The sequence below is a fragment of the Excalfactoria chinensis genome, chromosome 3, assembly GCF_039878825.1.
Source record: "Excalfactoria chinensis isolate bCotChi1 chromosome 3, bCotChi1.hap2, whole genome shotgun sequence".
NCBI lineage: Eukaryota > Metazoa > Chordata > Aves > Galliformes > Phasianidae > Excalfactoria > Excalfactoria chinensis.
Genome location: NC_092827.1, coordinates 60971954 through 60990909, shown reverse-complemented (window position 1 = coordinate 60990909; position 18956 = coordinate 60971954). Strand labels below are relative to the sequence as shown.

Genomic DNA, 18956 nt, shown 5'->3' with positions numbered 1-18956 from the left:
TTCAGCTGTGGATTGGAAAATTGCCATTAATTACTTGATTTTAAGCATTCCCCTTTTCTGTTTGTGTATGACCTTTCAGTGTAGACTACAGAGTTCACTGTGAATTGATTATAATATAGGTCTATGTAACGTCTGCTTTTGTCTTACAGTTTACGTGAAAATGAGAAAAGAGAGCTGGAGGAATTTACAGTTCTACATGCACTGACTGGGTGGATACCAGAAGTTATCCCTCTCCAGTAAATTATTATATTAAACTATTTATATATTTATGACTTATATAGTTCTATAAAGGAATATAGTTCTATAAAGGATAATGGAAATTAAGCCGAGTCCTAGAAGTCCTTTAGTATCAGTTTTGGGGAGTGTAAGATTTTAATTATAGAACTTGCCTTCAAGAAGTGCAATTTTATTGTGTTTTTATTTGCATGTCATTCAGTTGCTTGTAAAGTTATTTATGATTATTATTCTTTCTCAGATGAATTTATTTTGGATTAATATTGCACCCTGTGGTGAAAGCAGGGTTAGGGATATCTGTATATGAGATCAAAAAGATATAAAAATATGTGGCAGTAGTACTAATAACTTCATATATTACTGTACTATTGCAAGTATACTACATGAATTTGAAAGTAATCCAGCCAACATGATGTTTTCTTATTTTAAATTGGAATACTTATTACACTTTATTTCCAGAAATAGCATTTCCAACCTATCATAATATTTTTTTTTCTTGTTTCTTATATTTAAAGTCCATTAACATAATGGCATTCTGGTATTTTCCAGCTTGATATCGCTCAGTATTTTTATTGAATGAATAACTGGGGGTAGCTGCTCTAACCATATAGAGTTTAAAAAAAAAAAAAAAAAAAACTTGTTTGTTTGTTTGTTTTTTGCTGTTTCATGGATACACTGTAATGAGTATATAGAAATAATAATAATGTTGGTTTATCTATTCTTGGGTGTAATTGTTTATTTATAACAATATTTCTCATCTCTTACTTCATCACACATAGGTTATGACTAAAGCTTAGGTTTTTGATGCTTTTAGGTTTTTACAGTAGTGTGTCTATAGTCTGTGGACTTAGAAGTCTTGACAACCTTAATTTTGTATCTTAATGTAGTTAATTTTTAAAATGGAAACAATAAAAATGATATTCATGAATCTGGCACTTAAAGCAAACAGTAAATTATGCAGTAAGAAAATATGAATAGCACAGAATTTTTGCAATAGTGATATAAAAATGGATCTAGCTTGTTGCACATTTAGTTGTTTAGTTGCAAAACGTTTACTTCTGTTAGCTTGCATTAAACTAATTTATGATTTATTCAGTTTACACAGTTATTCATTGTGTTTCTGTGGTGAAGCAATGCAGAAACTGCAATGTCCTATCAAAACCTTGTTGTAGATGATGGACAGTGGAAGAAGTGTAGAACAGCTTCTATTGAGATAGTTAGAAAAATGTTTTTTGGAAGTACCTTCAAGAAGACTTTTTTAATGTACAGAGCCATATTCAAGTAATCTACAGTGTAATTGCAAGATGCTCTTCAAATTTTCCTGACACAATTTTTAAGAGCTAGAAAGCTCTAGGAAGAGATATGCCTAATTTATTTGGTTCTGCAAACATCATCTCTTTCTTTATGGATTTGTATCTTCACAAAGTGTTAGGTATTTTGTTGACCATTTTGTTGTTGCTTTTAGTATTTTTTTTTCTCTTGGCTGCCATACAAAATCAGGCAAATGTGTTTTATTTACTGAAGTCACTCAGTAATTTTTCCAAGAGTTGGATTGCCAGTTGTAGTATAGTGTTGTCTAAATGAAGATCAGACATTCTTATTGCAAATATCATTATGAGTGATTTACTTATATTTATTTTTATTTTAAGGCTTGGATACTTGGACAAAATCTGGGACCTTCTGAAATCAATTGTACCAGAATTTAAGTGGACAGATGAGAATACTTCTCAGGCAAATACAAAACCTAAGGAGACCGAAGACTCAGTGTTAAAAAAGGAAAATCCACCTGTGAATAAACAGCCAAATAAACCTGCGAAAGCTGAGAAATCTGACAAAGGTCTGTGGTTGTAGGTAGTGTTATCTTTACAGGTCAAGGATAAATAAAGTTAACATAACCTCTGTCCTCAAGTTTATGTATATTTATTATTCCACGTGCAAGTCTGTTGGTTTCTTGTTTTGACAAATGTCGTTCAGGACATCCAGAAAGTGTATATCTCATGATGGATGTCAGAATCAGTGACTACATATAGAGTGTACTGACATCCACATGCTAATGTTTGTCTACGTTTTAATTTATGGTAACTTTTCTGTTCATGCTACTAGGTACTAATTTTCTTCAAGAAATTCTAAATGAAAATACTTATGCTTAGAAATGTATTTGTGCCTGTATATTATTCTGTAGCTTTTACATTTGAGATGAGTTTTCTAATCTTCCATTTTTGACTTTTAAGTTAGACACAGGTGTAATTTCACTTATAATTAGTGAAAAATACAAATCATACTCTGAAATTTCTGTTTCTTCCCATTGAAAAACTACCTTCCTAGCTAGCTTCAAATCCCAAATACTATCTCAAGGTTTTATGAGCATTTTAGAAGAGACCTGGCTGAGATCTCTTCTTAGGAGCTCTTGTTAATATTTTACAGCTCACCCATTGGTTTAGAAGATATTTCAGGGTAAGGAATGGACTTGAAAAAAGATGCAGTTGCTGGGAAGAGCACTGTCATTCATTCAACAGGCTTTGATGGTATAATCACAGAAAATGCTGTAAATTTAGTCCTAACTAAGATTTAGAAATTGTATCAGTAATTAAAACAACTAAGAATCAGGGAAATGCTGCAGTAAAGCTCTGTAATGTCCATCTCTGAGGCTGAAAACTGTGCTCTGATGCTCTGATAAACTTTTGGAAGTTTTGAAATTAGAGATGTATTTTCCTGTAGTCTGAGGGTTTGTTTTTTTTTCCTGTAGTTCAAGGTTTTGGCTCTTGCTTCTTTCATGTGATGTTAGAAGCATTTCTTGCAAAATCCTCTGAAAGAGAAAATCTATTTCATCTTTATTTTGGTTCACAGAAAAAGCAGAGCACAAAGAAACCGGGAAGAAGAAAAATAAAGATGGAGAAAAGGAAAAAAGCAAGTCAGCGCATCATGCTTCAGAAGCAGCAACAGAAGTGCAGGGGTCTCCTCAATCTTTAGTTGAGAGTAAGTGCCATTAAAGTTAAAATACAAATGTAAAGAAAGTTTTGTTTTCTTATGTGATTAAAAAACTATTAAATATACTTTTTTTTTTTTTTTAATTATTGATGCAATCTTTGTGGGTTGTGTGAAAATCTGAAGCCCTTCTAACATTAATATAAATTAGGACATGAAAATAATATTGCAGAAATTTATATTTGATACTGAAAGGTAAAGCAATTCTACATAGAACAAATGGAAGTTCCAGGCAGGTCTTGTAAGACCAAGATTTTTTTTCTTGTGGAAAACTGTTATTTTATTTATTTTTTTTTTAAAAACAACTTCTGTAATAACTTTTCAGTTTCTACTTTATTCAGTAGATCACAACTAGGAAATGTTCCTTGAACAACTAGCAATTTTCCTTACTGAAGCACTGGGTGGCCAGAAATATTCATTTGAATTTACTGCGTAACTTATTTTAATGAATTTATTTTCATTTACTTTTCTTCTGGAATTCTATTTTGATTATTTTTTTATTTATTTTTAAATATCATTACATTGATGGTACTCTAAGTGAAGTCTTGCTTTGCATGTTCTGACTAACTAACAACATATATTTTATTGAGAATCTGAATTCCTGAAAGAGTATCTAATATGCTGATATGTTACTCCTTAAAGAAAAAGATGTTGCAAACCTTCTAAATAAATGGCTTTTTAGAGGTCTGATAAATTGTACTTTCCAGCCACATGTCAATTCTCCATTTCCATTCTTTTCTTTGTATGCAAACAGCATGGTCTTATTCCATTTCACACATGCAAAGGAACTTATTCTTAGAGCAACTTCCAGTTTGACACTCAGTAGGCATACATAAAACTAGGAAGTAGTTATCCAACATTTGAAGTGGAGCTGAGAGGAGCAAAGGCAAAACCTTTTGCCAGGTATCACAATGCCTGCACTGAAATGCTATCTTTGTATGCTTTGTATAGCATACAGATGACTAAGGAAAGATGCAGAGAAAATGATATACTTCTTTATGAGGTAAACTTGAATTGGAACTGTACATCCATATTTATAATACTATAGCTTTTAGACTTCTGGGTTTTTTTCCTTCATCCAAATAGCCTTGGTTTCTCTTTATCATTCTAAGGTAACAAGGGCTTCAATGGCTGAAGAGAAATAAAAGAATTTGGACAAGAACAACTTCTGACCTGTTGTATTTTTTAGTTGTTGGGTTTTTTTTTGTTTGTTTGTTTTTTTTGTTGTTCTTTTTTGATTCATTTTTATAACAACTCTAAAATATATAAAAGCTGTTAAATTAAAATAATGGTGTATTTGGGTTTTTTTTCCCCCAACTGTGGCTTCTCTTGAGATTTTTACAATAAAGCTCTTGTTTTGAATGAAATGGCAGTCAGAAAAAAGAATAATAAAAACAAGGCAGAGAGGGCTGAATAACTGATGGATCGCAATGTTTATTTATGACTTAACTTGTTCTAAAACATTTTATATTTTCTCCATAGGTTCTTCTGTGCCAACCCAGCCAGAAACGGCAGTCTATGCTGGCTGTATGCCATTACATTCATCTGAAGAGAAGATTTTTTCCTTAGTTCAGATGGTAATCCTGTACCCTTGGGAAAATAAACATTATACATTTATTATCAGAATGTTTAATTTAGTGACTACTGTGCTGTAAAAAAAATAATGATAATAATTAGTGTAGTCAAGCAGACAGCAAGTAGTGATTATCAGTTCAGTTTTTTATTTTTGTCCTTTTAGATTCTGGTCATGTGTTTTCCTGCCATGACCCTGCTTATTTTTCAGTTATACTCCACAAAGATCCCAAGACCTGAAGTCTCTGGAAAACAAGGCTTGAGAAAATGCATCATGATGAGATGCTTCTACATGGAAAAGCTAATTATTTGATAGGTTGCCTGAAAATTTTCAGTTTATTTTTCAGGCTTACTTGTAACATATTTTCTGGTGCACTGTTCTGTATGAAATGGCGTGTTTGTTTTCATTCATTTCTGTTATTACTTTTGCAATTGATTAAAGCAGATGAGTAAGTTTAACACACCATGCAGCTAGCTTGAAAACAGTGTCTAAATTTCCACTTAGCTACTTACAATCCACAGAAACCTGTTTATAATACCAAAGCAGGCTTTCTTGAAATGATTATTAATTAGATGCATTTTATTATTTTCTACATTTTAATCATATTTTGTATCATTAGAACATTAAATGTAATCTTCCTTCTCAGAAAACCAATAAGCTTCACAGAACAAAAACAAGAAACTTCCAAAAATAGTTTGCAGGTCTCATGCTTTGACACTTGTAATTTTTGCACTATTTTCTTCTTTTTCTTTTTTTTTTTTTTTTTTTCCCTATTAAAAAAAACGAGTTTACAGGGTACTTCATGTTACTTTGGAGACTTTTTTGTTCCCTGTGATTTTATTTATATTTATTTTACTTTAAGGTCTCATTACTGTCTCTTTGGTAATAGTAAGTAGCATTAGTCATTTAAAAAATAAATAAATAAAAAATGAGGAACAGTGACATAGGGCTTATGTATTTCCTGCCATCTGACACTTTTAGTCTTAGACTTGGCTGCAGATTTTTAGGTTACAGAGATTTCTGGAAAAGAGTATTTCGTCGTGGCAGTCCAAATAGGATGAGATAGAGGAATCTATATGTCTAAAACAATATTTCAGTAAAGACTGATAGAAAGCTGGAAGACAGTTGGTAAGAGTTAGATATAGAAATGTAGTGAATTTATTGTGGTCCTCCTTTTAAAAAAGCCCGTATTCAGGCTTTCTTTGGGGGGCTGAGAAAGTGCTTCATCAGTGGAAATTACAGTTTAGGAGAAGTAATATCCAAACTTCGTAACATACCTCTGGAAATCCAGAAATAAGTTGCCTAAGTACTTTATAGCATTTAAATTAATTTGATCGTCTCCTTTTAAATATATCTGAGAATTACAACCATAGTCTGCTCTGCGTTGCTTGCAATTATGCCACCTCAGGAACATATGGCAATGAGAAGAAGCAATCAAAAAATTACTGATTTATTCAGCAACTGAAATAAGATGTATTAAAAAAAAAAAAAAAAAAAAAAAAAAAGAGAATTAAAAAATATAACTACAAAGCTTGAAACAGAACTTTTTGCAGAGAAAAAAATATAATGGACTTGCATACTGAAGCATTGTTATTTTAATGGGAAGAGCACCACTCAATGTCCATATTTAAAACTGCTCTTAAGTTTTTTGCCAGAGACTTCAGTGAAAGTCAGTAGTGCTTTCAATGTGTTTTGTAAATTAGCTAGGAGGTAAAAAGCCTGCCTTTAGTGGCATATTTGTTCAAAGTGATATTGCATTATGAGGGTATCACAAGTTATCTAAAAGACCTATCACTTTTAGAATTCTGCTTCGTTATAATTTCAGCATGAAGTAAGGGCTTGTTTCAGAAAAGAAAAAACTACTTGTGACATATATATTTAAAGCGAAATGTTGTCACTGTTCTTTTCTTAGTTGTACTCTTCTCCACTTGTGCTTTCTGTAGTACCTAAATGAATATGACTGTACAAAGAAGTTTAAAGATGAGATGAATCTTTCATAAAAAGTAAACTATATGTAAATAGTTTTAAGTGATCAATTGTACCTTTTATGCTGAATATCAATCCTAATTAGAATGCTTTTGGATAATTTTGTCAGGCAAACCATTTTCATTTCATTTGTTATCCAAACCACTGGATCCTTCTCCATGCATACTGTTTGTTCATGACAGGTGATAAGAAGGGAGAGCTATTGCCAATCAGGTTTTCTTTCCATGTTTTGTAGACTGATTCTTCAGAGAAGCTGAGACAGTATGGGATTTTACACAGCCATCCCGTCCTGGTTACTAGAACTAGGTCCTGCTCTCTGGAAGCCCCAGAGGAACCAGTTGCTCCCTGGAAGCTTGTCCGTCAGAAAAAAACTGTTGCAAAATCTGAACCTCAAGGTTTGTCTATTCAATAAATTTTAGAATTCACATTCATCGTTATGAACATTCTCAAGAACATTTTTGTGTTAGCATCATTTCTGTAGAACTCTGCTAGGGATTACTTTTTCTCTCTTTTTATTTTTATTTTTTGCTTTTTTTGTAAAGCTTCACCTTAGTTCTATTATTTCTTAAACGCTTTGGAATGTGTCTTAATCTGTCTCCAGAAAATTAATCTTCAGTACTGGAGAAAATGAAGAGAAAGTGTTATCAGAGCAATGCAGAAACTCCAATGCAGAGCCACAAAAGCTTCTGAGCACCTTTTGTACATTTGAAGTATGAAAGCAGCCCTTCTGCAACTGTTAATAGTTTTAAGGGTAAATCTATTCTGGAGCTTATCTGTACTACACAATAGAATTAAGTACACAGTATGAGCTAGCTTGAACATGAAGGCTTTACAGGCATGCTAACAAAATATACTGGCATAAGAAGCAGAAAATCAACAAAGGCAGAGTGTCCTGCTTTAGTTTTGAGCCACTTTGTATACATCTACATGTAGGCTGAACACACTTCTAATACATTGCAAGCTGAGGGTCAGAGTGTTAAGCACTTTATTTTGCTGTGATGCATTAGTTAAAACCACCCTGGCCATTCTATTCTTTATACTCTTCTATACAGGTGAGGTGTTGGAACAGGCTGCCCAGAAAGGTTGTAGATGCTCATCCCTGCAGGGGTGTTCAAGGCCAGGTTGGATGAGCCCAACACAAGCCATTCTATAATTCTTCATTTTTATTCAAGTGCATGCTATGGTGCTTGGGGATTGCTTCTTTAACTCCTTATAAAATTATAAAGGGGTGAGGAATCACCTATGGAAATCATTTGTCAGTTAAGTATTAAGTATATATTTAACAAGTTGTTGTTGTTGTTGTTTTTTCCCCCCAGAACCTGCGTTAGAGAAACGTGAAGAATATGTTGAGATTGCTAGCCTATTTTTAAATCACAAATTCGATCCTATCAAAGTACCCAAAGACATGTAAGTATTCAAAAGTTTTATCAGTAACATCACATTGTTAGTAATTTTTGCTGTAAAAATGTGTGCAACTTCTGTTAAATACAGCTGTAGTTAATCTGAATAAACTGTATATTTGATGGGGTCTGCATTTTGGTCATAGTGATTGGTTGGGTTAATGATACATCAGTTAGGTATTTTTTGAAGAGCAACGTATGACTGTTGTAGAAATGACTTTGGATTATTATGAAATACTCTGGGAATATTGTTTTGCTGATTCAGATGTTTTTTGCTGGTTAAAATACAGTAGATTAGTTGTTTGTAGGAAAAAATGCACACATAAATATTTTAAGCAATGTGCATAAATGCATTATTGAAGGAATGAAAGACTAAAAATTAAGATGATGTAATATTTGTAGGTTAGCATATTTTATTTAGTTAGTTTTCATATTTAATGAATTCCTTTGTGGTCAATCTACAGCATTTAGTTGCGGGTGGTTTATTAGCTAATCTAAGTTTCCATGACAATCAGCTAATTTAGTCTCTTGTGATTTAATTTAAAGGTATTAACCCAAAATATGTAGCAGGAATTGGCCTTTTGTTCAAGTAACGAGGTACCTAAATATGATACAGGACTTTTATCCATAACTGGTACTGAACTTGTTCTTAATCTCTTTTATTCTAATAACATTTTTCAAGCACTCAAAGGGATGATAATTGGAATGCTGTTACTGCTAAGGATCAGAATGTTTCATTGTATCGATCCTTAAGACAGGAATTTGATAACACCAACAATTTTCTCTGTTCTTCATGGTTGCCACAGCACAATTACATCTAATTGTCATGTTTGCACTATTGTTTTGATATCACTTTCCTAGTTTGTTTAACTTGGAAGGAATTTCTTGTACTTCTGTTTTTCTATATTTCAGTTTTTACTTCTGCCTCCACTGAACTCAGAGGCAAAATTTCCTTTTACTGTAGCCACTGTTGGCCTTACATACATTTTAAACTTTTTGTCCTATCTCAATATTTATTCTCCTTTCTACGGGCCAAAGAAATTCATTTCTGGTATTATCATCTGGTTTTCATCAACTGGCATGGGTTTTGTTTTGTTGAAGGTTATTTAAGAGGGCAGCAACAGTTCAGGTCTTACAAACACATGTATGTGTGTGGTACCAAGCCAGTAATTATAAGGAATATATGCATATGTGCGTTTTGTACTGCCTTATTAAGCTTTTGAAATAAAGGAGATACAAATTATTTTAACAGAATTCTGTTTAAAAAAATAATAATAGTTATGAAATCTGCAATTTGAAAGCAAATATATGGATTAAATTATTTGAGCTTTCTTTGATAATTCAGCTCCTTCACACAATCTACCATCCAAAAAGGATTTCATTTGATGACCCATCTCCCTTCTGTCAGTGAAAGCAATGAAATTGTAGTTGACAGTAATGTGGAAATGAATCAAAGTCGGAGATGCTCAGATGTAGAAGATTATTCTCAGGTAATAATTTTCTTTTCTTTTTTTTTTTTTTTTTCCTTCTTCTTATTTATTTATTTATTTAAACTTGGCCTTGTTTTATGTTACAAAAGACAGTGAAAGAAGAAATAGGAAATACTTGATTCTTAAATATAGGTTTTAAATGACATCTTTTTTAAGCTTCCTCACCCATCTTGCTGTATTTCAGTAAACTCCCTTTTTGTTCCTGTTACTTGTTTTATTGATGCATGGGAGATCTTTTGCTAACACTTTTAAATGAAAAGTCATTTTTTATGATTTATTCTTTAGATTCTAAAAGTGACATTGCCAATACAATAGAATATTTTGATTTTAAATGTTTGATTCACAGATGATTACAATTATGCTATTTCAGCTACAGTGAAGGATGGTATGTGGGAGCTTGAAAAATATAAATGTTGAAAACACATGCCTTAAAATCACATCCTCACATGATTCCTAATTGAAAGGCACATTCCTCCAAAACTAGGTAGGGGCAGAATGCTCAGCACTTCTTGCCGAGTGCCACCACAGAGGAAAATGCCAGTCACTAAGGATTACTGGTTGCTCATCTCCATCATAGTTTTCCATGACAGCCAATATGAATCTTACCTGATATCAGTGGGATTTTACTAGAATTACTTTTGGCAGATGTAACCACTATTTGTTGTCATTGTCATTTTTGTTTTAAATTGGTTTCTACCTTGTTCTTTATATATACTACCAAAGTCTGCTTTTAAATAAGCCTCCAACAGAAGGCTCCTTGTAGTTTTTAAACCTTATGTTTTGAACAGAGGAAGGAAGCTTTTAATACAAAGACTTTCTGGATACCAAACTATTTCATGTAAAATGTTTTATACAGGAGATTGATTTGCAGCACAGAGAAATAGAGATTTAAATATACAAACAAACAAAGCTTGATGAATATGGTTTCATTTGCTCAACATCTACAAACAAGTCCAGATTCTCAGTACCATTATCTCATCAATTTCATAGTTAGTGTGGCAAACAGTGCACATAAACGCATCTGATAGCATTTCTTTCTTTGACTTTCAGAAAACTGAAGGGGAAAAGCTGCCTAGTATGTATAAAAATGCCTTTCAATATGATTAAAAAACTGCATCTAACCAGAAAAAACAATTATATATATTGGAAAAGATGCACTCCCTCCTTGGATTTACTACTACAGTTATTCCCATTTGCATTTATTTTCTGTCCCAAGTAGTGCTTTTACATTCAATATGATTAAAGTATAGAAAATAATTTAAAAGAGTCTATAAAATACGTCCATCCAAAGGGCTATGTGAAGGAAAAAACAACCTCAAAATGCTGATCTTTACTATCTTGTAGAAAAGATGACTGAATTATTTTAAAATTTCTGCAGTCTCTTTCTTTGACAAACTGATAAATATACATGGAGATAATATTTCTGAAATTTGTTTGAGGTACAGTGACTTGATGTATAAGCAACTTGAGTTGCCTAATATGTTTGAAGACCACAGGCATTCTGTTGAAGACAATATTATGTATCTTCATTGACAAAGTGTCACAAAGAAAACTCAATTATTAACTTTGGTAAAACTTGATGTAAAAGGAAAATCTTTTGGTCTGTAATTTTGGAGCACCTATTTACATATTTCCTCCTCAGAATATATTATGATTCAACTTTTATATTTCAGATCTGAAACTCATTTCTTTTTAAACTGTTCTATATCCATTGTGTATGCAGAAAGTGTATATCCATGGAGATATTTTTATTGGACATTTATTAGTTAAAAATAAGGCAGTGCTGTAGTGAAGGAAAATTCATTGCAGTGAAATGTTTTTGACTACTCTGCATTTTGTGCACATTTTACAAACACTATCTAGAATCGTACAGCACGTTCTTTTAAACGTGTTTTTAATTATTGCAAATTAAAAAAACCATTACAAAAGCAGTGGGATAAAAAGGTTCTGTAAGTAGTATTATAATTATTGGTTGGTTTACTTCTGTCTCTATGCAGATTTAGTTAATTGTAAAGTAATAGACATCTATTGCTAGAGGCATAGAAATAGTCTAGAATGTCTTTTCTCCTCTGGTTCTGGAGTTAAGAGCCATTCTGATTGCAGAAAGCTGCTCTGTCACAGTAGGGTGTGCAAACAAGGAAAATCAAGGGCAAGTAAGAAAATACATGAAAGAGAGATACTGATTTTAAAAAAAGAAGAGTGGTAAGAAGACGTGAATATGATTTAGTCTGAGGGCAATCTGATTCAGAGGTGAAATGTAAGAAGTTATGAGGAGCTAATTAACTTGTTCTTGAACCTTACCTTTGCCTCAAGTTAAATTTCATCTGAAAATTGTTGATGCTATTAATAGCTGTGGTATGTAGGTAGAACTGCATTTGAACTGATGGAAAAAGAAAACATTTTTAACTTGCAGAATAATCTTCGTTTCCCATTTTGAATGTTCTAATTAAAATTACTTTATGGGTATATCTCTAGGAGATAATCTAGGAGAGATTTCTTTCTCTAGTTTTGAAGCTGAAAATAACAATATACATATAAATAATTGTATAACTGATTAGAAATAGCAAATGCTGAAAGTGCAGCCTTGATTTTCTCAGATCATTAGCTTATTGCCAGTTTGTAGAATTTCATACTGTGTTATACTCAGCCTTAATAACTTTGTTTTCAGCTTTAAGCAGGCAGTTACTGTGTTTATCTAGATGTTCAGTGCTGTCAACTTCAAGATTAGCACTTCTGCCATAGACAGAAATGAATATAGATGAGGATTTTGGGTGGGGAGGAGGTAACAATGCTTGTTAGGTGAAGAGCTGGAATAAGATGATTGCAAAGTTTGTAACAGAACCTCTTGACTTCAGTATTTTCCTTTGCAAAGGTAAAATTAGTCCAGTTAACCCTCCGATAGCTGAGTGCAAAGTGGACTTTCCAAAAGGCAAGCTAACTGAATTTCAGCTTCAGTCATGTTAATTCAGCTTTGAAATGGCAATGGTCAGAGTAAAGTTGTTTGCAAAGACAAAGTCAAAAATTACTGATGTTTTTTAGTTTATGCTGCTGAAACAAAACCGAAAATGCTGTAGCAATCGTGTGTGGTGTTTCAACTGACAGTTGAACACACAATAAGAAATTCTTGTTGGAAGAGACCTTTATATACTCTCCAAGAATGAAAACAGAATAGAATAGAACCACATTTAGAATAGATCTAATTACTTCTTGGAATAGAACTTATTGTCAAAGAACAGTAGTGTCAGATAATGTTTTTAATAGTACACCAGTAGGCATGTGGAGCATCTTTTATCCCAGACTGCAGATCATATGTATGTCTCCAGAAAAACATACGCATATTCCTTTTCCTTTGGAGTTAATATACTAGCTCATTTCTTATAGCTCAGGAAGGACAAATGTGAAAAGGAAAATTTTCTCTGAAAGTATGATGCAAAATTAGAATCACTTTTTTTTTTTCCCCTCATATAGGAGCAGCGTAAAACAGAGAGACCCACTGAAGGTAAATATTTTTGAAATTCATATTTGGATTTCTGCCATTCTCATATAATTTGATTTCACTGCTAACCTTCATTTTAATAATAGAATCAGTCTTATGCTTTTATGGGTTTTGGTAGCAAAAGCTTCAAAGAATGGGTGTAACTGCAGAACGGAATCTTCATATTGGTATTTAAAATTCCCTAACTTCCAGGAATATTTTGAAAAAACTGCACTTTTTCACATTAGAATGTTATTCTACAATAAAATATACTGGATTTTGTGCACAGAGTTCTGTTTCTGAAGAACGTGAACTGTTTTTGTTTTGTTTGCTCTGAAATAAAAGACGAGAAAAAAGGACTACTTCAATTTTAATAAATGTTATATTTTTATGCTTTTAATCTGTTAGGGTTTGATGAGTGTGCAGATGGAAAATAACAAGAAACATATGTTCAGTGCAGGCAAAAAACATTATTTTAACATCATACTTTTAAGGACTTTCAATCATTTCAACCACTGTAGTGCTAGGATGTCTTTTCTTTTTACTTCTTTGTAGGATTTTTATATTTCCAGTACATAGAAACAAAACAGTAAAATCTCACTGCATCAAAATTCTGAGTTAATGAGCTGGAAATATAATCCTTCAGTTACTGACTCACAGCTCAGTACCTGTTTTAGCTCTGGCCCCAAACCCAATAGAAATATAATAGTCTACAATAGATGGCTCCTTAAAGCCTCCCATACATATGCTGGGGTGCTGAACTATTTCTGTAGCTATCATTATTTTTTGATTCTAAAATAGGTGCATTTCGGTAGCCGGACAGCTACACGTTCTGTTTACTTGAAAGTCTAGTCAGAAAATGCCTCTTGAAGAAAAAATTAATGATTAGGGTACAGATTGGTTCTAGAATAATAACATGATACAGTTTTATAATATTGGTATAATTCAAAATGTCCCTGTATCCTTTTGTTGCATCACAATCAGTGATCATATACGTCATGGAGGAGTTTTATCAACTTACTTATGCAAAATAAGTTTAATAATTTGGGCAAACTTTTCTTTCACTCCAAAGGTCATCCAACTTCACTGAGGAGTCACCCAGTCTATAGATACATTGCAGGGAAAGTAGAAGGAATGTGCATGTTGTTAAGAGCATAATTAGATGATGTTCTTTTTTGACCATTTACCAGTCTTTGATGTTGCAGTTCATATTCCTTTCCCACACTCTTGGTTAACCCTGATTAGTACAGGAACCCTGATGAACTGCTACTAATGCTGTCTGTTGAACTTGACAGTATATGCTGATATTTTTTTGAGAACCAATATACTTTTTTGAGGTGTGAGATAAGGATGGTTCAGTGTCAGTTTGTAATTTATTAATGAACAGAGAACTTGAGTTTACTCATGAATTCCAATGCATATGCCCCCAGTTCTTAATAAAATTCTTCAAATTGTGTTCCTAATGCAAGCATTTACATTTGCATAAATATCACTGCTGTCTTCACTGCACACCTTACACTTTTTATACCAAATCTCATATTCAATTTTGCTTATATCAGTATGATATCAAATCAGCTACTTCCCTGAAATCTGGCGAAGTTATATCTATTGCACTTCATTATTTAAATTCACTGTTTACATCAAAAAATCCTGGCCTCTCAAAAAACCCTAAGATAGTCTGACATATTCTACCTGGAGTAAGTTATTTTGCCTTTCAATTAATCATCTCTTTACCCATTTTATATCCCTCCGTATTCAATTAGTGCTTACATTTTTTTTTCAAGGAATAAATTGTATTATAGTTACAGGCAATTACTTGCTGAAATGATCTTCCATATGTCAGTCTTAAAATACTGATTTGTATAAAGCAGCTCTTAAGATTTGTGTCAAATGTAGTCACATCTTTATTCCAGAAATTATATCTTCAATATATCACCTAGTGTTTGTGGTTTTTCACATTTGGAAGTGCTCCTTCTTGCATACAAGGCCTGTGAACAGCTTTTGGGATTGTATTTCTGTGTAATTCCAGGAAACTTTGAACAGCGCTATCTTTGCTATACATAGATAAAAATGGAAAAAATGCGTTTTTTTTTTTTCCCTCATAAGATTCTCACTGTTTCTTCAAAGAAAAATGGGGAAGATTCTGCCATTTTGTTGAAACTGATTTTGCCTTTAGCTGCCCTTTGAAGGTTATGTTCCCTCAGGCCCCTGTCTGCGTAGATGATCAGCAGAAAGGTTTTTCTATTGACTTTTAAATAAACTGGAGTATTTCTTCTATCTGAAGGGTGTAGAAATCTATTGACACAACTGATCTTGAACAATGTCTATTGATAGCACTCTAGTCCCTGTGTTCAGAATAAAAAGAGGAGCAACACTGAGCTGCATGGGATATAGTTATACTCTGGTGACCCCCCTTTCCATAGTCTCTACAACAGTCAGGTTTTTAAGACAAACACCGGTTATTTCACTGGAGGCCCAAAACCCATGTTACACAGTTCTCAGGAGAAGCCTACATTTTACAGCTTTCAGGCAGTTTTCTCATACTATAAGGGAGAATAAAGAGAATATAGCACATTTCTTTCCATTACTTTCCTTTCAATTCTTGACAAAAAGTTGAAAAATTATTACAATCACTTCCATCTTATAAGCTCATTAGTTATCTAGCAGATCACTGTATTTCAATGAACATGAAATATTAAAAAGCATATTCAGAAATAAATTATATTTTTTTTTTAAATTAGCTTTCCTCTTTGTCATAATGATGTGTTTGGTATTATCAGCTTTTTCCTTAGCATTCTGAAATACCAGCTGTTAATGTTTGAACTGTTGAATTCTACTATTCTCAGCTGAATAGTATGGGCTATCCTTAAAACTTTTTGGAGAAGACTGAGTAACTTCTGAGTAACTTCATGTGAATCTCATAAAGGCAGAGATTGTGAAATTATATTGCAACTTAAAATGTTAATACCTTATTACAAAACGCATGTGTGATATTCTGTGCAGATATTTTGGCATGATTCTGACAATAGTGAGATTTCTGATTTACTTACAGGAAAATTAATTAACATTATTTAATTAAAGTCTATTAACAAGTAGTTTGACTGACTAATGTGAGTAGCATCACAGGGATTCTGAGTCCCAGCAGCAAGGATAGGCCTTTATGTCTACTGTGGGTGATAAAAATTACAATGCCACACTAGCTTTTCACTTTACAGAAGCAGTGGATTCAATGTTTTTATATGCTCATAATAAAGGTTCCAGTACACAGTTTCATTTGTAATGGTATAGTGAGACAGAATACTTAAGCAGTTTCAGATGGAAGCAACAAAACGCTATACTGAATTGTTTTAGTCATCTTTTGATCTTTTTAGGTGAATACTGCAGTCATTATTTTTAATCTCTGAGATGTATGTAAAATAGCCTGGTGATTTTAGGATAATTTTTTAAACGTAAGAATGATTTTACTTTGATGCATGTGTTGCCTGTATATTGAATCTGTGTTTCTTCCTATGTCTACAGAAAAACTGCAGGAGAATTTTAGCTCTAATGCAAAACAAATGTCAGAAACAGCTGATACTGTTATGAACAGCAAGGCAGTAGATGAATCAAAGCAAGAAATCAAGTCAGAAAAAACTTCTGTTTCCAAGGAAACCTGGATTAGCATTGAGGACTTCTGTGTTTGTTTCCAGTAAGGAACAGAAGTTTTGTGTTGTATTCCTTACAATATACAGTCTAACAGTGATAAAATATGAAAAGTGACTGCATGAAACCTCTATCATCTCAACAGATCTTTTCTATATAGTTTTCCTACCTTTCAGGTTAGTTCCAAGTCTTCTCTTTGGACACTGTCTCTACTGACAGTGAATCTGAAGGTGCAGCACCAGTCTGCCTTGCATGTGCGCTCTAGAGTACTGTGGAGAGCACAGACATCTGCTTCGCAAAGCAAATGCCACACTGTGACATGGGTGGAAGATGGCAGGTCTTGAAACACATAGCAGTTAAGGTGCTTCTAAGTCAGACGCATTAGCCACTAACTGATCAATCTCTGTGTCTGAGCATCAATATTTCAGAGCAATCAAGGTTGTTAAATCTTCTGTGTTTGCTCCAAAAAAGAAACTTTATATTCTCCCACCTAGTTAAAAAAAAAATCTTATGATTTCAAAAATCATGTAGTTTATTTAATATTTGTGTATTTCAGGTACGATTTGTAGACTAAAAGAAATGTTTCTGAAAGTAAGCAAACACTAGAGAATTGAGACCAGGCACTAGTAAACTTTGCAGAACAGTTCTTCCTTAAAATGATGCTTCATAGTTAACTTATTGCAGTAGCTTTTATGCATGAAAATTCTTGAAAAATACTAACTTGTTACAGCTTACAGATTATAGGTTAATAAGAAAAGCCAATGGCCTGACCACCAACACACCACTGTAGAAGTGCAGCAAAAGTATAAGCTATTCATCTTTCCATAGGTTAACTGTATTCATCTTTAATGAAACTAATAATTCTGAACCATTTGTGAGTAGTTTTGAGTGACTTTTGGAAGATTACAATGCATTTACTGATTAAAATGTAAAACTTATATAATGGAACAGATGCTTATCTGAAATATATAATTTATATATTTTTTTCTTCCTAGGAACCTGTATGTTTTTCACAAGCCACATACATATGCTTATAACTATCAGAAGACAGATTTTAAGGTATATAATTGTATTAATTTTTCGTGTACTTTTTTTTGTCTTTGTTAAAACTTTATGTAATTATATAATACATATATCCTAAGTGTAATTGGTACATAGCATAGAACTGCTATTACTGAAAAAGTAGTAATGTGTCAGGATTATTACAGATTATGTTCCTAGCAAATACCTGGAAGTGTTTCACTGTGTTCAAATCAAGAATAAAGTATGTTATAAATTGCCATTACAGAATAAATTCAAAAATATGGAGTATGCAAGTCATCAAATTTGGTAGAGTATACATTACAATGAATTGCAACTGCACCTTTTTCTTTTATTTTGAGTGAAATCTGTCCTACAGCATCTAAATTCAGTGATGATTCTGCTTCAAAATCCCTTCTTCAACTCTCTTCCTTCATCTTCACCTATCATCTAACACCCAAATCAGAAGTCTGTTTAGCTTAGCCTTCTACTTTAACTGTACATGCAAATTCCTACAGTGATATGCATGAGGTTCTATTGTGGGGATTAGAAATACTCCTTAGTTGCACAAAATTGCAGGATTTCTTTAAACCTACCATTAGTTTCTATTATCAGAAGGTTATTCAATGTGCTTGAATATCCTGTTCCAGCTCCAGTTTCATACTGTAACTGAAATGTAATTGTAGAGTAAGTGCAAACTCTAGGCATGAATTTTATGTAAAACTCTATACTGAGAAGGATAACTACATGGATTATACTTTATAACTATCGTATACCTTCAGTTTTATATCTCTCTGCATTTATAATCACATAATAAGAAATTTTATGAAACATTTCATGATATATTTTCTCAAACCATAATTAGCCTGAAGTCTATGTGACACTATGTGCTGTTGAGCTGAAACTTATCTAATCACCCTTTTCTGTAACACCATTTTCTTTTTTTACATTGATATGCTTGAGCTGTATGAACTAACAGAAAAATTCTGTATCAGAGCTATAAGAGAACACTTTTATATTATCCTATGAAAGTAGTAGTAATATGCAACATTCCAGGATCAAGCACCAAAAATTTATTGAAATGACTCTAAGAAAATGTAGTACATATTAAAACAGCTCAGTAGCAAAGAAGCTCATTCACCTTCAGACTT

At 32.7% G+C, this 18956-nt stretch overlaps 1 protein-coding gene across 4 annotated transcripts in view; it reads left to right on the top strand.

The window, feature by feature from the left end:
* ADGB (androglobin) overlaps positions 1-18956 on the top strand; it is a 70732-nt gene that overhangs the window by 18750 nt on the left and 33026 nt on the right. For all 4 annotated transcript variants that reach the window (XM_072331308.1, XM_072331307.1, XM_072331305.1 and 1 more), the window contains 10 exons: positions 150-236; positions 1884-2071; positions 3082-3210; positions 4702-4796; positions 7014-7173; positions 8095-8185; positions 9524-9668; positions 13137-13167; positions 16663-16831; positions 17781-17844. In XM_072331308.1, coding sequence (XP_072187409.1) covers positions 150-236; positions 1884-2071; positions 3082-3210; positions 4702-4796; positions 7014-7173; positions 8095-8185; positions 9524-9668; positions 13137-13167; positions 16663-16831; positions 17781-17844 — 1159 coding nt within the window. The remainder of the gene's footprint in view (positions 1-149; positions 237-1883; positions 2072-3081; positions 3211-4701; positions 4797-7013; positions 7174-8094; positions 8186-9523; positions 9669-13136; positions 13168-16662; positions 16832-17780; positions 17845-18956) is intronic.